Genomic DNA, 17,837 nt, shown 5'->3' with positions numbered 1-17,837 from the left:
AGGGAGACGGACGGGCAGACAGGGAGACGGACGGGCAGACAGGGAGACGGACGGGCAGACAGAGGGACAGGGAGACGGACGGGCAGACAGGGAGACGGACGGGCAGACAGAGGGACAGGGAGACGGACGGGCAGACAGGGAGACGGACGGGCAGACAGGGAGACGGACGGGCAGACAGAGGGACAGGGAGACGGACGGGCAGACAGGGAGACGGACGGGCAGACAGGGAGACGGACGGGCAGACAGAGGGACAGGGAGACGGACGGGCAGACAGGGAGACGGACGGGCAGACAGGGAGACGGACGGGCAGACAGGGAGACGGACGGGCAGACAGGGAGAGACGGACGGGCAGACAGGGAGACGGACGGGCAGACAGGGAGACGGACGGGCAGACAGGGAGACGGACGGGCAGACAGGGAGACGGACGGGCAGACAGGGAGACGGACGGGCAGACAGGGAGACGGACGGGCAGACAGGGAGACGGACGGGCAGACAGGGAGACGGACGGGCAGACAGGGAGACGGACGGGCAGACAGGGAGACGGACGGGCAGACAGGGAGACGGACGGGCAGACAGGGAGACGGACGGGCAGACAGGGAGACGGACGGGCAGACAGGGAGACGGACGGGCAGACAGGGAGACGGACGGGCAGACAGGGAGACGGACGGGCAGACAGACGGGCGGGTATACGGGCGGGCATGCAGACGGGCGGGCGTGCAGACGGGCGGGCGGGCAGACGGACGGGGAGACAGGGAGACGGACGGGGAGACAGACGGGCGGGCAGACGGGCGGGCAGACGGGCGGGCGTGCAGACGGGGAGACGGGCGGGCAGACGGACGGGGAGACGGGCAGGCAGACAGACGGGGAGACAGACGGAGAGACAGACGGACAGACAGACAGGCGGGCAGACAGGCGGGCAGACAGACAGACGGGCAGACAGACAGACGGGCAGACAGACAGACGGGCAGACAGACAGACGGGCAGACAGGTGGGCAGACAGACAGGTGGGCAGACAGGCAGGTGGGCAGACAGACAGGTGGGCAGACAGACAGGTGGGCAGACAGACAGACAGACAGACAGGTGGGCAGACAGACAGACAGACAGGTGGGCAGACAGACAGACAGGTGGGCAGACAGGTGGGCAGACAGACAGGTGGGCAGACAGACAGACAGGCGGGCAGACAGACAGGCGGGCAGACAGGCGGGAAGACAGACAGGCGGGCGGGCAGACGGGAAGAGAGGGAGACATGCAGGCAGGCTCACCGAGTCCTTGAGCTGCCCTAGGTAAGCAGCGTTCTGTCCCAAAATGGCTTCAGCACTCTCCTGAAAGCAGGTCACCCACTGGTTGTCCCCGTAGTCTGCTATGTTGGCCTGCAGGACAGGAGAAGGAACAGAGAGACAGACGCATGTTAGGAGTGACTACTTTGGAAAGTCAAAGGTCATCTGGGCTTTGTTGATCATAGGTTGAAACATAAATAGCACCCTATTCTCTTTATAGAGCACCACTTTTGACAGGAGTGCAATGGGCCCTGGTCAAAAGAAGTGCAACACATGGGGAATAGGGTGCCATTTGAAATGCATTCAGTCTTAAAAATGTAGGCTTCGCAGGGATTTGATACTTTGGTTTATTATAGTTGATGATGTCACGTTGATGCTGAATATTCAATGTATTGTCGTTTGCACACGTTTATACTCCTGGGAAAATCATTATTCTAGAACTCTCCATTCGGCACCAGCAGAACCAAGGTGTACGTGTGATGAGAGCGGCACAGTGGTAGCATATTCCCAGCTTATGTTTGCTGACTAATTGAGGTAGTATTTTAATGCTGCTATTTTTAACAAGCAGAGAAAAAAATGCCTCAACTTTGATGGGGGGGAATAGTGCAATTAACTCAACATAATCCTGATTTCCAACAAAACAAAACATGAATCCGAAATAGCCGGACACTATTTAACACTTGCAGCAGCGAGAACAAAATGGCCTTAAATAATCTTCAAACATGAGTGTAAAGAGATTCGACGGGGAGAGTTGAGGACCGTCAGAGAAGTAGAACGACAGGGGAAGACTGGCTGGAGTCCTGGGAGAAGAGGGGAAAACTGTGCCCAGAAGGAAGGAGACAGTGAAAGAAAAGGGGTGTGAAGACGAGCGAGAAGAGTGAAAGGAGGGAGGAAGACAGAAAGAGAAAGTGTGCCAGAGAAATGAGAGGCAGTATACAAGTCCCCCAGAGGAAGACACACCCAGCCACAGCAGACACAGCCCCACCAAGGGTCTTGTGAGGATGAGAGAATTCATAGAGGCCTAGGGGAAAGGGGCAGAAACTGTCACAGTGAGGGTGAATAGGGTGAGAGAGTGGGACGCAGCGTGTGTGTGGGTCCTCTGACTGCGTTCTGAATCCAGCCAGAAAGACAGAGGGTTTAGACAGAGCTGAGCCACTCACAGAGAGGATGAGTCGGTACTTGAAGTTGGGGAACTCTTTGTCACACTTCTCACAGCGGAACATGCCGTTCTGCTGGTCCACCACCTTCTTATTGCAGTCCTGACTAGGGCACGCCTGGTACAGACAGTTCTCCTTACGGATGTACACTATGGTGGCGATGCAGCTGAAGTAGTCTGCCTGGAGAGAGACACAGGCAACACACAGCCAACATTACTGAGTATACTTCTTAGTCCTTTTAAAAAGTGTACACTTCACATGTTTTGTGGAAGATCAAACTGCTATGCCTGCAGCTGAAGGAGTCCGCCCGGACGGACACAACCACACGAGAATCACTCAGCCAATTCTTTTGAAATGTAGATGTTTTGTGGCAGGCCATATTGTAATGTGCAGGTTTGGTCTATGATTTCTACATAAGGTTCATGACATTACACAGCGCAGAACTAACAACTAATAAGCATTAAAGAACATCAACTAGAATATTCAAACTCTATTAAAAGAGAAACATTACTGCAGCGGGATGCAAAAATAACAATCCAACCGCAATCTGCATAGCACAGCTCCAAACACAAATACAAAACTGCAAAGGCAGGCTGCCTCATCTTTTTTTATGGGGCATATGCAAAGTTTATAACCCCAATATACATAAACAGCCTTTCAGAATATTTCCTAGCCTGTCGGAGAGCAGCAAGCACCCGCTGAGAATTTCCAAGCACCGAGTCCTGAAATATATAAATGGAGACGGACAATAAGGGCTGTGGGAGGGAGCAACATAATGACGTGACTCAGTGTCAACAGGGTTGCCTCTCATTCTGTCAACACGTTGTAGAGCTCCCTTTCTGTTTCTATACCCCCACCCACCACTTCATACGCCTTTCTGCCACAGACAGGTGGAATCTCTCTCCCCCTCTGCTGCTCGTCACCATGTGACAATGAGGTGACAGAGGCCCAGTGAAGTGAAAACAGGGTCACGTTGAAGGGGAGAGAGAGGAGCAGACACCTCCACGTCTTAACACCGTCTACATCCCAAACAGCACCCTATTCCCTATGTAGTACACTCATTTCAACCAGGGCCTATAGGCAACACCACACAGTAATATCTCATTATGGAAACACACACAGGAAAACCTCTGAGGCCAAGCACCTTCATAAGTCAGTCATTAGGATTCATCCAGAGGACAAAACAGGGTGTGCTCTTTTAAAAACCTATAACACTCCCTTACACAATAATGACCTACAGTAAGATTACAACAGGGGATTGTAATAGACTGGACGTCCTGATTCATATTCATGGAGGGGAACATTGCCTGGCGTACAGAAAGGAGGGGACAGGAAACAGGACATTTCTGCCTGGTGCACTTCATTGAGAATTCCACATGCAAAAGGTTTTCTTTCTCTCTATAGTTCACAATCTAGATGGAGGCCCCAGGCAAAGTCTTAACCTCCAGTTTTCAAAGGAAATAAATAGAAAAACTAAAAGGGAACGTTTCCTCCACATCGGTCGTAATTGATTTCGCTCTCTCCCCATAGGCTGACTGCTGGCCACTGTCAATATGCCTAAGGAATTCAGCCACAATTAAATTGCACAGAAGGACAATTTATATTTTATGTCACTTCAGACCACAAAAACACTTGGGGAGTAATCAATGACAGTGGACAAATGAGAGAAAAACCTCTCCCTTTTCAAAGCATTGAATCTACCTTTAAAACCTCATATTTTCCTTCCCACACTGCAGCTTCCCCAAAGAGCACTAATTAACCAAGTTAATACCTCCGCAATTACCATGTCACTCACCACAGAGAGAGAGAAGAGACTACTGAAGACGTTTTTCTCCTGTCTCTGTCACAAGGCTTTACATACGCAGGCAGTGTCAAGCCACCGGGAAGGAGCGGACTGTGGACGGGGTTAGCCATTCGCTGTCGACAGGGCAAGTCGGTGTTGTGGAAATTGGGGGTTTTGACAGAGACTGTGTGACAGGGACAATTAATTGCCGCTGACTTGCGGAGGGCTTTGAGAGGGCCGACCTTGTGACCCCGTGTCTCAGAGTCTCTACGGGCTGAGCAGGAACAGTACGAGTAGGACAGACTGAGCTCGAGTCAGCTTCTCTGTCAACCCCAGCCTTCATCACACACAGACACTACAGGCTGAACTAGAGCCCTGGGTCACACCTCTCCCTTCCTCTCTCCTCTCACACCACAGCCTAATGCCAGGAGAAAGCTCCTTAACCCAACAGGGGGCTAATGGATAGTGTAGAGTACTCTGGTGAAGGTCAAAGGAACTAGTGAATCAGCAATGCTCATACTGGATAGCCTATATAGTGCCAACTGCCTACACTACAATGAGATAGTGACAACGTTTACATGCACTTTATTATGCTAATTTTAAAAAACATCGGCGAAAGGCCAAACTGGAAGTTAGCATAAGGTGATTTAAACACCTGGTTTTCTGAGCAATCTTTCAAATGATTTGGACATGTAAACAGCTTAATCAGTGTTCCAGTGGTGGGGAGGCAGGTAGCCTCGTGGTTAGAGCGCTGGGCCAGTAACCGAAAGGTTGCTAGTTCGAATCCCCGAGCTGACAAGGTAAAACATCTGTCGTTCTGCCCCTGAACAAGGCAGTTAACCCACTGCTCCTAGGCAGTCATTGTAAATAAGAATTTGTTCCTAACTATACTTGCCTCGTTAAATAAAGGTTAAACAAAACAATAGGTCTGCGTATGTGCCAGCACCGGTAGCCTCCCTTTTATGCGCGAGAGAATTGAGTTCAGAAAAACTGAAAGTAAAAATCTTAAAAATAGTTCACACATCTAAATGTATATGCTGAAACCAGAACAAAAAAGGATTTGCCAAAATAACATGGTGGTCAAACATCTATTTTGATTGGCAATTTTCTGAATTTACCTATCTTTCAGGTAGCCTGATTTCAGATGTGTCCATGTGATTTTAGGGAAATCGTTTTTTCCTTCCAAAGCATGTAAATGTTTTAACCTATTATATTAATCCACAAAAATGGCATTAATGTGTGCATGTAACCTACAAGGTCTACAATGTGAGGAGCGTGTCAAGTAACTGGTTAGCCTATATAGTGTCCAGGATTCAAGAAAGGATTCAGGATTCAAGAAAGAACAATAAGGGCGCTATACTGAGGCTTGGTGACACCAGGCCCTGGAGAGCTGCAGAGTAGATGAGAGAGCAGCAGAACCAGGACTAGAGCCCAGCCAGCCACTGAGCCAATCACCACAGCAATGCCCCAACATCCTCCATGCACACAAACAGGTAGGGGTTTAGCCACAAATAGGTTTCCAGTCGAGTGTTGCTCTTCTATTATTTATTTAGGCCTATATATTTGGAACAACATGCCCCATTTTCCCCTCCGTTTGCTACGGTAGGACATTTTCTCACATGCTCTTTGACCCAAGCCTGTCTATACCCCAAAATCCTCTACCCATTCTCCAACACCTCACTCCTTCACATGACCTGAGTCCACCTGTGTCTGTTAGTCAAGCCTGAGCTTTTCTACTATTGTCCCCCTCTCCTAGTATAATGGCACCGGAGGGGATGGCTGCTATTTTGTTTGTTTTTTCACATTGTTCGCAACTAATTTTGTACATAATGTTGCTGCTACTGTCTCTAATGAACAAAAAGAGCTTCTGGACATCAGAACAGCGATTACTCACCTCGAAACTAGACAACTTTTTTTTAATGAGTCCGACATGAAGGATGCTTTGTCGAGACAAGGTCCAAATCCCCGCCATCAGCATAAAGACAGAGAAAAGGGGAGAGGAGGGCAGGGTGCCTTGTAAGAATTCGCATGACGAGTAGGTAAACCACCACTACCCTCCGTATTATAGACCAACGTGCAATCATTGGAAAACAAACTGGACAATCCATGATTAAGACTATCCTACCAACAAGACATTAAAAACTGTAATATCTTATGTTTCACCGAGACTTGGCTGAACGATGACACGGATAATATAGAACTGGCTGGCTTCTCCGTGCATCGGCAGGACAGAGCAGCTACGTCTGGTAAGACCAGGGGCGGGGTGTGTTTCCAATGGTCAAAAACTGCTGGTGCGCGATGTCTAATATTAAAGTAGTCTCGAGGTATTGCTTGCCTGAGGTAGAATACCTCATGATAAGCTGTAGACCACACTATATTATTCGTAGCCGTCTACTTACGACCACAAACCGATGCTTGCATTAAGACCACACTCAACAAGCTGTATAAGGCCAAGAAAATGCTCATCCAGAATCGGCACTCCTAGTGGCCGGGAACTTTAATGCAGGCAAACTTAAATCCTTTTTACCTAATTTCTACCAGCATGTCACCTGTGCAACTAGGGGTGTGGGTGATAATTAATTAAAAAAATTCAACTCTAGGCCACCTTTACTCCACACACATACAAAGCTGTCCCTTGCCCTGTCCCTGTCCCTTGATGCTCGTCGGATGTGGCAGGGCTTAAACTATTACGGACTGCAAAGGGAAACCCAGCCGCAAGCTGCCCAGTGACGTGAGTCTACCAGACGAGCTAATTTACCTTTATGCGTGTGATTACACCCTCCGTAACTGATGTGACCAAGACCTTTAAACAGGTCAACATTCACAAAGCTGCCGGGCCTGACGGATTACCAGGACATGTACTCAAAGCATGCGTGGAACACCTGGTAAGTGTCTTCACTGACATTATCGACCTCTCCCTGGCCAAGTCTGTAATACCTACATGTTTCAAACAGACCACCATAGTCCCTGTGCCTAAGAAAGCGAAAATAACTTGCCTAAATCATTACCGCCACGTAGCACTCATGTCGGTAGCCATGAAGAGCTTTGAAAGGCTGGTCAACACAATCATGCCAGAAACCCTAGACCCACTTCAATTCACATACCTCCCAAACAGATCCACAGATGACGCAATCTCACCTTTCCCACCTGGACAAAAGGAAAACCTATGTGAGAATGCTGTTCAATTCATTGACTACAGCTCAGCGTTCAACACCATAGTGCCAACAAAGCTCATCACGAAGCTAAGGACCCTGGGACTAAACATCTACCTCTGCAACAGGATCCTGGACTTCCTGATGGGCTGCCCCCAGGTGGTAAGACTGATCCTCAACACTGGGGCACCTCAGGGGTGCGTGTTCAGTCACCTCATGTACTCCCTGTTCAACCACAACTGCATGGCCAAACAACTCCAACACCATCATTCAATTTTCTGATGAAACAACAGCGGTAGGCCTGATCACCGACAACACAGCCTATAGGAAGGAGGTCAGAGAACTGGCAGTGTGGTGCCAGAACAACAACAACCTCTCTCAATGTGAGCAAGACAAAGGAGCTGATCGTGGACTACAGGAAAAGGAGGGCAAAACATACCCTCATTAACATTGATGGGGCTGTAGTGGAGCGGGTCGAGAGTTTCAAGTTCCTTGGTGTCCACATGACCAACAAACTATCATGGTCAAAACACACCAAGACAGTTGTGAAGAGGGCATGACAACACCCGTTTCCCCAGTTCTACAGCTGCACCATCGGTTGTATCACCGCCTCATATGGAAACTGCTCGACATCTGACCGTAAGGCACGAGAGGGTATTGCGTACGGCCCAGTTCATCACTGGGATCAAACTTCCTGCATTCCAGGACCTTCAGGGCTTCTATACCAGGCGGTGTCAGAAGAAGGCCCCAAAAAATAATGGTCAAAAGCATCACCGGAGCACCAAGTCTAGGACCAAAGGGCTCCTTAACAGCTTCTAACCCCAAGACATAAGACTACTGAACAACTAATCAAATGACCTTCTGGACATGGACCACCCTTTGTTTTTACAATGCTGCAACACGTTGTTTATTATCTATGCAAAGTCACTTCACCCCTACCTACAGTTGATGTTGGAAGTTTACATACACCTTAGCCAAATACATTTACACTCAGTTTCACAATTCCTGACATTTAATCCTAGTAAAAGTTCCCTGTCTTAGGTCAGTTAGGATAACCACTTTATTTTAAGAAGGTGAAATGTCAGAATAATAGAAGATGGAAAAAATAAGAGCTGAAATAGAATGATTTATCACATTCCCAGTGGGTCAGAAGTTCACATACACTCAATTAGTATTTGGTAGCATTGCCTTTAAACTGTTTCACTTGGGTCAAACATTTCAGGTATCCTTCCACAACCTTCCCACAATAAGTTGGGTGAATTTTGGCCCATTCCTCTTGACAGAGCTGGTGTAACAGTCAGGTTTTTAGGCCTCCTTGCTCGCACAAATGGTTTCAGTTCTGCCCACAAATTTTCTATAAGATTGAGGTCAGGGCTTTGTGATGGCCACTCCAATACCTTGACTTTGTTGTCCTTAAGCCATTTTGCCACAACTTTGATGTATGCTTGGGATCATTGTCCATTTGGAAGACTCATTTGCAACCAAGCTTTAACTTCCTGACTGATGTCTTGAGATGTTGCTTCAATATATCCACATCATTTCCCCTCCTCGTAATGCCATCTATTTTGTGAAGTGCACCAGTCCCTCCGGCAGCAAAGCACCCCCACAACATGATGCTGCCACCCCCGTGCATCACGGTTGGGATGATGTTCTTCGGCCTGCAAGCCTCCCCCTTTTTCCTCCAACCATAATGATGGTCATTATGGCCAAACAGTTCTATTTTTGTTTCCTCAGACCAGGGGACATTTTTCCAAAAGTACAATCTTTGTCCCCATGTGATTTTCCAATGTCAAGCAAAGAGGCACTGAGTTTGAAGGTAGGCCTTGAAATACATCCACAGGTACACCTCCAATTGACTCAAATTATGTCAGCCTATCAGAAGCTTCTAAAGCCATGACATCATTTTCTGGAATTTTCCAAGCTGTTTAAAAGGCACAGTCAACTTAGTGTATGTAAACTTCTGACCCATTGGAATTGTGATACAGTGAATTATAAGTGAAATAATCTGACTGTAAACAATTGTTAAAAATTACTTGTGCCATCCACAAAGTAGATGTCCTCACCGACTTGCCAAAACTATAGTCTCTGAACTGGAAACACTCATCTCCCTCACTAGCTTTAAGCACCAGCTGTCAGAGCAGCTCACAGATTACTGCATCTGTACATAGCCCACCTATAATTTAGCCCAAACAACTACCTCTTCCCTTACCATATTTATTTAGCTCCTTTGCACCCCATTATTTCTACTTTGCACATTCTTTCACTGCAAATCTACCATTCCAGTGTTTTACTTCGCCACCATGGTCTTTTTTTGCCTTTACCTCCCGTATCACACTTCATTTGCTCACATTGTATATAGACTTATTTTTCTACTGTATTATTGACTGTTTGTTTTACTCCATGTGTTGTTGCATGTCTGAACTGCTTTTCTTTATCTTGGTCAGGTCGCAATTTTAAATGAGAACTTGTTCTCAAATTGCCTACCTGGTTAAATAAAGGTGAAATAAAAAAATTGTTTGTTAAGAAATTTGTGGAGTGGTTTAAAAACTAGTTTTAATGACATCAGGTAAACTTCCGACTTCAACTGTACATGTACAAATTACCTCGACTAACCTGTACCTTCACACATTGACTCGGTACCCCATGTATATAGCCTTGTTACTGTTATTTATTTTTTTAAATCAACTTTTGTTTATTTAGTAAATACTCTATTTCTTGAACTGCATTGTTGGTTAAGGGCTTGTAAGTAAGCATTTCACAGTATTAGGCGCATGTGACAAATACAATTTGATTTGGATTCTCCATCTCCCCCAGTCAATCCTGAGCTTTTGTACCATCCCCTCCCTCCCTGTCGATCCCCCCTCTCTCCCAGTGCCCTTCTAACCAGAGAACTCCTCACACAAAGTCAGTCAAATAAACCTAATTAAAATCCTCTTACCCCTTATCCCAAAACGGAGGTTAATAACCAAGGCCCAGGATTAAATAATATAGTTTTATATTACAAATATTAAACATATCAGTTTTCATAACCTTAGATGAATTATACACCTTTCCACCCTTCTCATAAAATGAAAATAAGAAGCTGAAATTTCAAGCACATATTTTACTTGACTCATATGAGAGCAATCACTTGATTACTAAGATTAATGAATGGAACCACTCTTATCTTCACAATCAATATGGGAGATAAATGTGACGTCACAAAGCACATACCTAGGTAGGGAGAGGGCAGCAGAGGACACCTACTATGTTGGTGATTAACGAGAGGGAGATCATCAGAATACCGTAGTGTGCATCCCAAATGGCACCCTATTCCCTATATAATGCACTACTTTTGACCAGGGGATAGCGTGCCATTGGGCCCTGGCCAAAAGTAGTGCACGATGTAAGGAACAGGGTCACATTTTGGACAGAAACAAGCTAGCATTCTGCTTTGAAAATAAGCTTGTGATCCAGTAGCACAGTCCTTTAATGAATCGCTCTGATTACAAAGACTTATCATGACTGCTAACCAAGAAAAGAGAATCCTTGGAAAGCCAGGATGAAGTGACAAGGTTCCAGTGTTTCATGGTGACTGAGATAGAGATGCTGCTGTGTGTTGGATCCACAATGCAGGTTGGTCTACTTCCCACCTTCAAAGAAGAGATCGCTTGTATTCGATATTGTCTTTCAGTTTGTCCTTGAATATTCTTGATTTGAATCAAGTCAAGAAAAAATACATTTTAGACTGATGTACATGTTTGTCTACAACAAAGTATGTTAGTGTGAGCGTGTGCTGGTGTGTGCGTGTGCAAAAAACCTTGTCTCCGTGTCCAAGGTGCTCCGTCTTGATGTCAGCCAGGGTCTTCCAGTTGGTGTTCCCTCCTCCTCCTCCACCTGTCCTCGCCTCCGTCAGAGACTGGCCAGCCATAGAGTGGCCCTCCTTGTCATACCTGGATGGACACAGTTAAACACACACACCTTTAGTCAACATGTCACTGCAGAAACAACCCCATCAATCTCAATAGAAAAGACAAAAGAAGTCAAGTGTAATACATAGAGGTGCCTCGTAGACCCCCGCCTAGTGCCTCGTAGACCGCCTTGTAGCCTAGTGCCTCGTAGACCACCGTCTTGTAGCCTCGTAGACCACCGTCTTGTAGCCTCGTAGACCACCGTCTTGTAGCCTCGTAGACCACCGTCTTGTAGCCTCGTAGACCACCGTCTTGTAGCCTCGTAGACCACCGTCTTGTAGCCTCGTAGACCACCGTCTTGTAGCCTCGTAGACCACCGTCTTGTAGCCTCGTAGACCACCGTCTTGTAGCCTCATAGACCACCGTCTTGTAGCCTCATAGACCACCGTCTTGTAGCCTCATAGACCACCGTCTTGTAGCCTCATAGACCACCGTCTTGTAGCCTCATAGACCACCGTCTTGTAGCCTCATAGACCACCGTCTTGTAGCCTCATAGACCACCGTCTTGTAGCCTCATAGACCACCGTCTTGTAGCCTCATAGACCACCGTCTTGTAGCCTCATAGACCACCGTCTTGTAGCCTCATAGACCACCGTCTTGTAGCCTCATAGACCACCGTCTTGTAGCCTCAGACCACCGTCTTGTAGCCTCATAGACCACCGTCTTGTAGCCTCATAGACCACCGTCTTGTAGCCTCATAGACCACCGTCTTGTAGCCTCATAGACCACCGTCTTGTAGCCTCATAGACCACCGTCTTGTAGCCTCATAGACCACCGTCTTGTAGCCTCATAGACCACCGTCTTGTAGCCTCATAGACCACCGTCTTGTAGCCTCATAGACCACCGTCTTGTAGCCTCATAGACCACCGTCTTGTAGCCTCATAGACCACCGTCTTGTAGCCTCATAGACCACCGTCTTGTAGCCTCATAGACCACCGTCTTGTAGCCTCATAGACTACCGTCTTGTAGCCTAGTGCCTCGTAGACCACCGTCTTGTAGCCTAGTGCCTCGTAGACCACCGTCTTGTAGCCTAGTAGACCACAGTCTTGTAGCCTAGTAGACCACAATCTTGTAGCCTAGTAGACCACAGTCTTGTAGCCTAGTGAATTGTCTGTTGTCTAGTACTATTTTAACAAAACCCATCCTGGCCAACATAGCCATGCCTGTTTGACAAAGCGGAGCTAGGTTGCATCCTAAAAAGGGTACCCTATTCCCTGTATAGTGCACTAAATAAGGAATATGGTGGCATTTGGGACGCAAAAATAGTCTGTGCTGAGGGCAAACCAGGCTGAGTGGCAGAGAGAGTGGCTGTGAAATGAATCAACAGCAGTGATGGGGGAATCAGAAACCAATTTTCACTCAGCGTTACCTCCAGGTGATTCACACAATACAAGGGAGAAGGAGAGAGAAGAGAGGGATGGAGAATAGGGGGAGGAGAGCAGGGGAAAGGGAAAAATAAATAAATAAATAAATAAAGATACACTCAGGTTGGAATTGTGCAAGAGATCAATAGAGCTGAGTAATCTATAGCTTGGAGGTATTGTGTAGCGCTGTGGGGGGTGAGGGGACAGGGGCTGTAAATACAGTGAGCGGGACTTGCTCTTGGAAGCATGACTAATTGAAAATATCCCCATTAATGGCCTGCAAGCATGTGGCCCGGCCACTATGGCCTCTGCCAATTTCCTCTCACACCCAACCACCGAAAAATGTGTGCAATTCTTTCCTGTGGCACCTATTTCCTCATCTCTGTACTACCATTCCTGCTTTGTTATAATTCTACTGGTGTTCGTACTGATAGGGGGCCTGATGCCTGGCTGTTGATGCATTAAAAACAACATCAACCTAGTTCTGAAATCCAACTGAAAATACTTGTTTCTGATTATCAACAACTCCTTTCATGAAGCTGCTGGTGTTTCACCAAGAGAAATAGGCTGGAACAGAATGAAAGGAATTAAACATTTATGGCGTTTTCTAATCCAAACTCCTGGTAGGTAAGCTGATGATCATTAACGTATATCTGATTTCAAGATGTTATTTTTGACAGAGTAACAAATAATGAACAAAATGCTAAGCAAAGTACCCAGGAGACTGTAATGTAACGCAGACTGTAAAGGAAGATAAACAGAAGATTGTTCTGTAGGAAACCGCTACAACAGGCAGGGTATAGTAAGTCAGTAGGTTTGATGGAAACTAAAATCAGGACAAATTGGAGCTGACAGAAGATGTACAACAGTGGACCGACAGGCAGGCAGGGAGATGCGCAGAGAGTGGATGAAGTGAGACTAACCAACGAAGAGAGACGACAACAAGAAGAAGAAAAGGGAAAGAACAGATTCATGTGCATAGCATGGCACCCCGTCACACGTCACAACGAGCCATACGGCCAAGGACAGGACGGCAGGGAGACATGACATAGAGCATGTGACAGAGGGAAGGAGAAAGAGCAGCTATGCATGACAGGAACCCTTCTGTAAGCACGGTTCCTTCCCTGTCTCCAGCTATGGCTCTCATGACGTGTCTCTGACTGGCGGAAAACATACAGCAGGTATGATAAGTTATCCATGAGGTCTGCTCAAGCATTCACTCTCTGTAGTTGTGAAGTTGAATGACGCAGTACATGGAGGTAATTACCAATGGGAACAGGGTTGTAAATATGACCATGTATTCTATTCCAACATGACAAATGGTCTGAATCACAAGACTGTTTTTCATTTCACAAAAAGGACAGATTAAGCTTGCGCCAGGAGGGAACTAAGCTGCAGTGGTGCAAAAAAGTACACAATTGTCATACTTGAGGAAAAGTATATATACTTTTATTTTGAGTGACTTTCTATTAAGGTAAGTCACCCAGTAAAACACTACTTGAGAAAAAGTCTAAAAGTATTTGGTTCTAAATATACTTAAAAGTATCAAAAGTAAAAGTGATTGCTGAAATATACTTAAGTATAAATAATTTCAAATTCCTTCTTTTAAGCAAGCCGACGGCACCATTTTTTATGTATGGATAGCCAGGGGCATCCTGTCCTGCTAGGCATTCAAAATTTACTTTTGGGTGTCAGGTAAAATGTATGGAGTAAAAAGTACATTATTTTCTTTAGGAATGTAGAAGTAAAAGATGTCAAAAATATAAATAGTAAAGTACAGATAACACAAAAAAACTACTTAATTAGTAATTTAAAGTATTTTTACACCACTGCAATGCTGGGACAAACTACTGACAACAAGAGAAAAAGAGGAGAGACCAAGTAGCATAGCCACAGAGTTAAACTACTTGTTTAAAATCAAAAATATTAATCGTTATGTTGGAGCACTGAGCACAAGCTAGGCAGAACGACTGAACAGCAACAGCACACTTCTAGTGCGTGAGCAGAGGAGGGCAATCAAAAGGTTCTTGAAATCACTAACTGGTGCGCTGTTTCATTAGTAGAGGGTCCGCACTCAAAAAGTTGATGCTATTTTATTAATTGATGAAAAGGACAAATATTTTTGAGCAGCTCCACTAGTGGGTAGCAGGATTTCCACATCCCAAATGGCACCCATTTCCCTATATAGTGCACTACTTTTGACCATGGCCCATAGGACTCCAGTCAAAAGTAGTGCACTATAAAAGGAATAAGGTGTCATTTGGGACACATCCTGTCTATCTGTCGTGTGTAAGGGAGATCAGATGACTCAGTGACTGCAGGAAAACACAGAACAGAAAGAGTGAGAGTAGCCAAGTATCACTAAGTGAGCAATGGCAATAGGACAACAAGACGAAAGGAACAAGAGGAAGAATGACAAGATGGAGTGAAACAGAGACACAGTTGTCCAGACAGCTAGGGGAAGGAAGAGAGAGAGAAGAGAGGGAAGGGGGAGAGGAGAGAAGGAGCCACTCTAGATGTGTCTGTGTAGCCTGTGATGCCATCTAATGGACAAAGGCTGCTACGGTATGCACCGGATGGCTCAGTAGGGAAACATTTCACGTTTGCTTATGAAACAAATTAGCACAAAATTAGAGAAACAAATTAGATTTTATTTTTATTTTATCTAAATCCTCCCAAATAGCAACTGAGCAGTCAAGGCATTTTCAGGGTGTTACTTGATACTGGGGAAGAGCAGGGTAATTGACTAGACTAAGCTATAATTAAGTAGATGTGGTTTACGATAAGGTAAATAAATTATCGTTATGAATCATTTAAAATGCCTAAATAATGAGGGCACTAAATGAGTATGCACCAAAGTTGCAAAAAGCCGAGGAAAAAACAGCACCAGTTGAGTAAGGAACACTTTAATTAATCTAGCTAAATTAATCTTTAAGCATTTAAATTATGCAATTGAGTGGGAATAAGACAGTGCCCTAAATTACTGGAGCACCACAAGAATCACATTCGATGCTGTTTATAAAGACAAATCCATGTTTCTTTCATGTACAATAGTTCATATTCCCAATTCTCCCCAAAAAAGAACACAGATTTCATGGCAATCTGTAAAGTCTATTTCAAAGACAAGGGAATCATATATATAATATATATTATTATGGAGCTCAGAACCAAATCAAGGCTCAAGATAATTGCTGCGTAGTGTGGCATTCTTGTTTGTGGAAATTAAAACAGTTTCTCTCTATAAGATGAATTAGTCTGACATTAAAAAAGGGAGAGTGACAGTTATTTTTTTAATTCAGTCCAGCACACATAGGGATAGGCTGAGCAGAACCACTGATCCACTGCATGGGTTTTAGTCAACATCTTACCCAGGGTGGGATAGATAGATACAGATATCCCAAGAGTTTGCAGCAAAAATGATCAACTTAAGACACCTACACTTTGCAAAATAATTTTTTCAAGAGCTTGGCTCTGACAAAAGGCTCAGTTTGCCTTTGATCTTCAGTTGTAAAAAGCGCTGGGTTTTCAATGCTTGCAAGATGAAAATGTTCACATAAAAAAGGCCTCTTCATTTGTGGACAGATCTGTAGCACCCCAAATTGAAACCGGAATCCACTAAATATGAAACAGGGGGAAATTTGGGATGCAAACTGCTGAAAGCATGGCTCACTGATGATCAACATCCTTCTCTCCCAGAATACTGAAAGTATTCAACAAGCACTGATGTGCTTGGCCTAAAATCACTAAATCATTCACTACTAACCTAGTTTTAGTCAACATATTGCTCCGTACTACTTGAAAAGCAAAAATACATTGTTCTCAATACAACATTTTACTTAATATTTGAGAGTCTATTCCATCCTTAGACAGCAAACCATCATGTAGGGCTGGGAAATTGCCAGGGATATGTATTGCGATGCCAGGGATATGTATTGCGATTCTCACAATTCGATATTGCGATTCAAAACTGCGATTTTGTGATTTGAGGCCTCAAATATATTGCTCATTATAAGTCTGCTGCAGAGAGACAAGACAGCATGGTAAAATTTGTTTTGACCAGTCAGCGAAATAAAAGTGATGAAAACATGTTGGCTCACTATTTAAAAAGAAGATGCACAAACTATGAAGGAAAAATACAGGAGTTTTGGTGCAGGCACAGCAGACTTGCGGTAGCTAACGCTACCTACAGTATAAAAAAAAAGTAAAATATAATACTTTAGATCAATTGACATACACTGAACAAAATAAAAATTGCAACGATTTTACTGAGTTACAGTTCATAGAAGGAAATCAATTTAAATAAATGAAATAGGTCCTAATCTATTGATTTCATATGACTGGGCAGGGGTGCAGCCATGGGTGGGCAAAGGCCCACCCACTTGAGAGCCAGGCCCAACCAATCAGATTGAGTTTTTCCTCACATAAGTGCTTTATTACAGACTCCCCCTCAGAAGATCCTGCAGGTGAAGAAGCCGGATGTGGATGTCTTGGGCTGGCGTGGTTACACATCATCTGCGGTTGAGGCCGGTTGGATGTACTGCCAAATTCTCTAAAATGATGTTGGAGGCAGCTTATTTTCAATTCTCTGGCAACAGCTCTGATGGACATTCCTGTAGTCAACATGCCAATTTCACGCTCCCTCAAAACTTGAGACATCTGTGGCATTGCGTTGTGACAAAACTGCACATTTTAGAGTGGCCTTTTATTGTCCCCAGGACAAGGTGCACTTGTGTAATAATCATGCTGTTTAATCAGCTTCTTGATATACCACACGTGTCAGCGGGATAGATCATCTTGGCAAAGGAGAAATGCTCACTAACAGGGATGTAAACAAAGTTGTGCACATAATTTGAGCAAAATAAGCTGTGTGAAAATGTTGGGGGATCTTTAATTTCAGATCATTAAAAATGGGACCAACACTTTACATGTTGCATATATTTTTTTGGTCAGTATAATATTGTCAAAAAATAATATATCATGTAGCCTCATGTTCGGGTTGGGTCACTGCCATTAGTCAGAGACTAATGGCTGAGGTCAGAACTCATATCAACATCCTCTGAACTGTTCACCGGGCCTAACTGATGGATGCCTGCAAACCAACAGGAGCCCACTTGTCCTTGAGGACATGCATCATCCCACAGCAGCTAGGCGTTG

The 17,837-nt window shown here is 45.2% G+C and overlaps 1 protein-coding gene across 1 annotated transcript in view; it reads right to left on the bottom strand.

Moving 5' to 3' along the window:
* Positions 1-17,837, bottom strand: part of LOC135552943 (replication protein A 70 kDa DNA-binding subunit-like) — a 43,690-nt gene that overhangs the window by 10,195 nt on the left and 15,658 nt on the right. The window contains exons 13-15 of the mRNA XM_064984899.1: positions 11,169-11,301; positions 2,438-2,614; positions 1,263-1,370 (exon numbers count right to left, since the gene is read on the bottom strand). Of these exons, the coding sequence (XP_064840971.1) occupies positions 1,263-1,370; positions 2,438-2,614; positions 11,169-11,301 (418 nt within the window). The remainder of the gene's footprint in view (positions 1-1,262; positions 1,371-2,437; positions 2,615-11,168; positions 11,302-17,837) is intronic.

Source organism: Oncorhynchus masou, chromosome 13, assembly GCF_036934945.1.
Source record: "Oncorhynchus masou masou isolate Uvic2021 chromosome 13, UVic_Omas_1.1, whole genome shotgun sequence".
NCBI lineage: Eukaryota > Metazoa > Chordata > Actinopteri > Salmoniformes > Salmonidae > Oncorhynchus > Oncorhynchus masou.
This window is presented reverse-complemented; position numbering and strand designations above follow the sequence as displayed.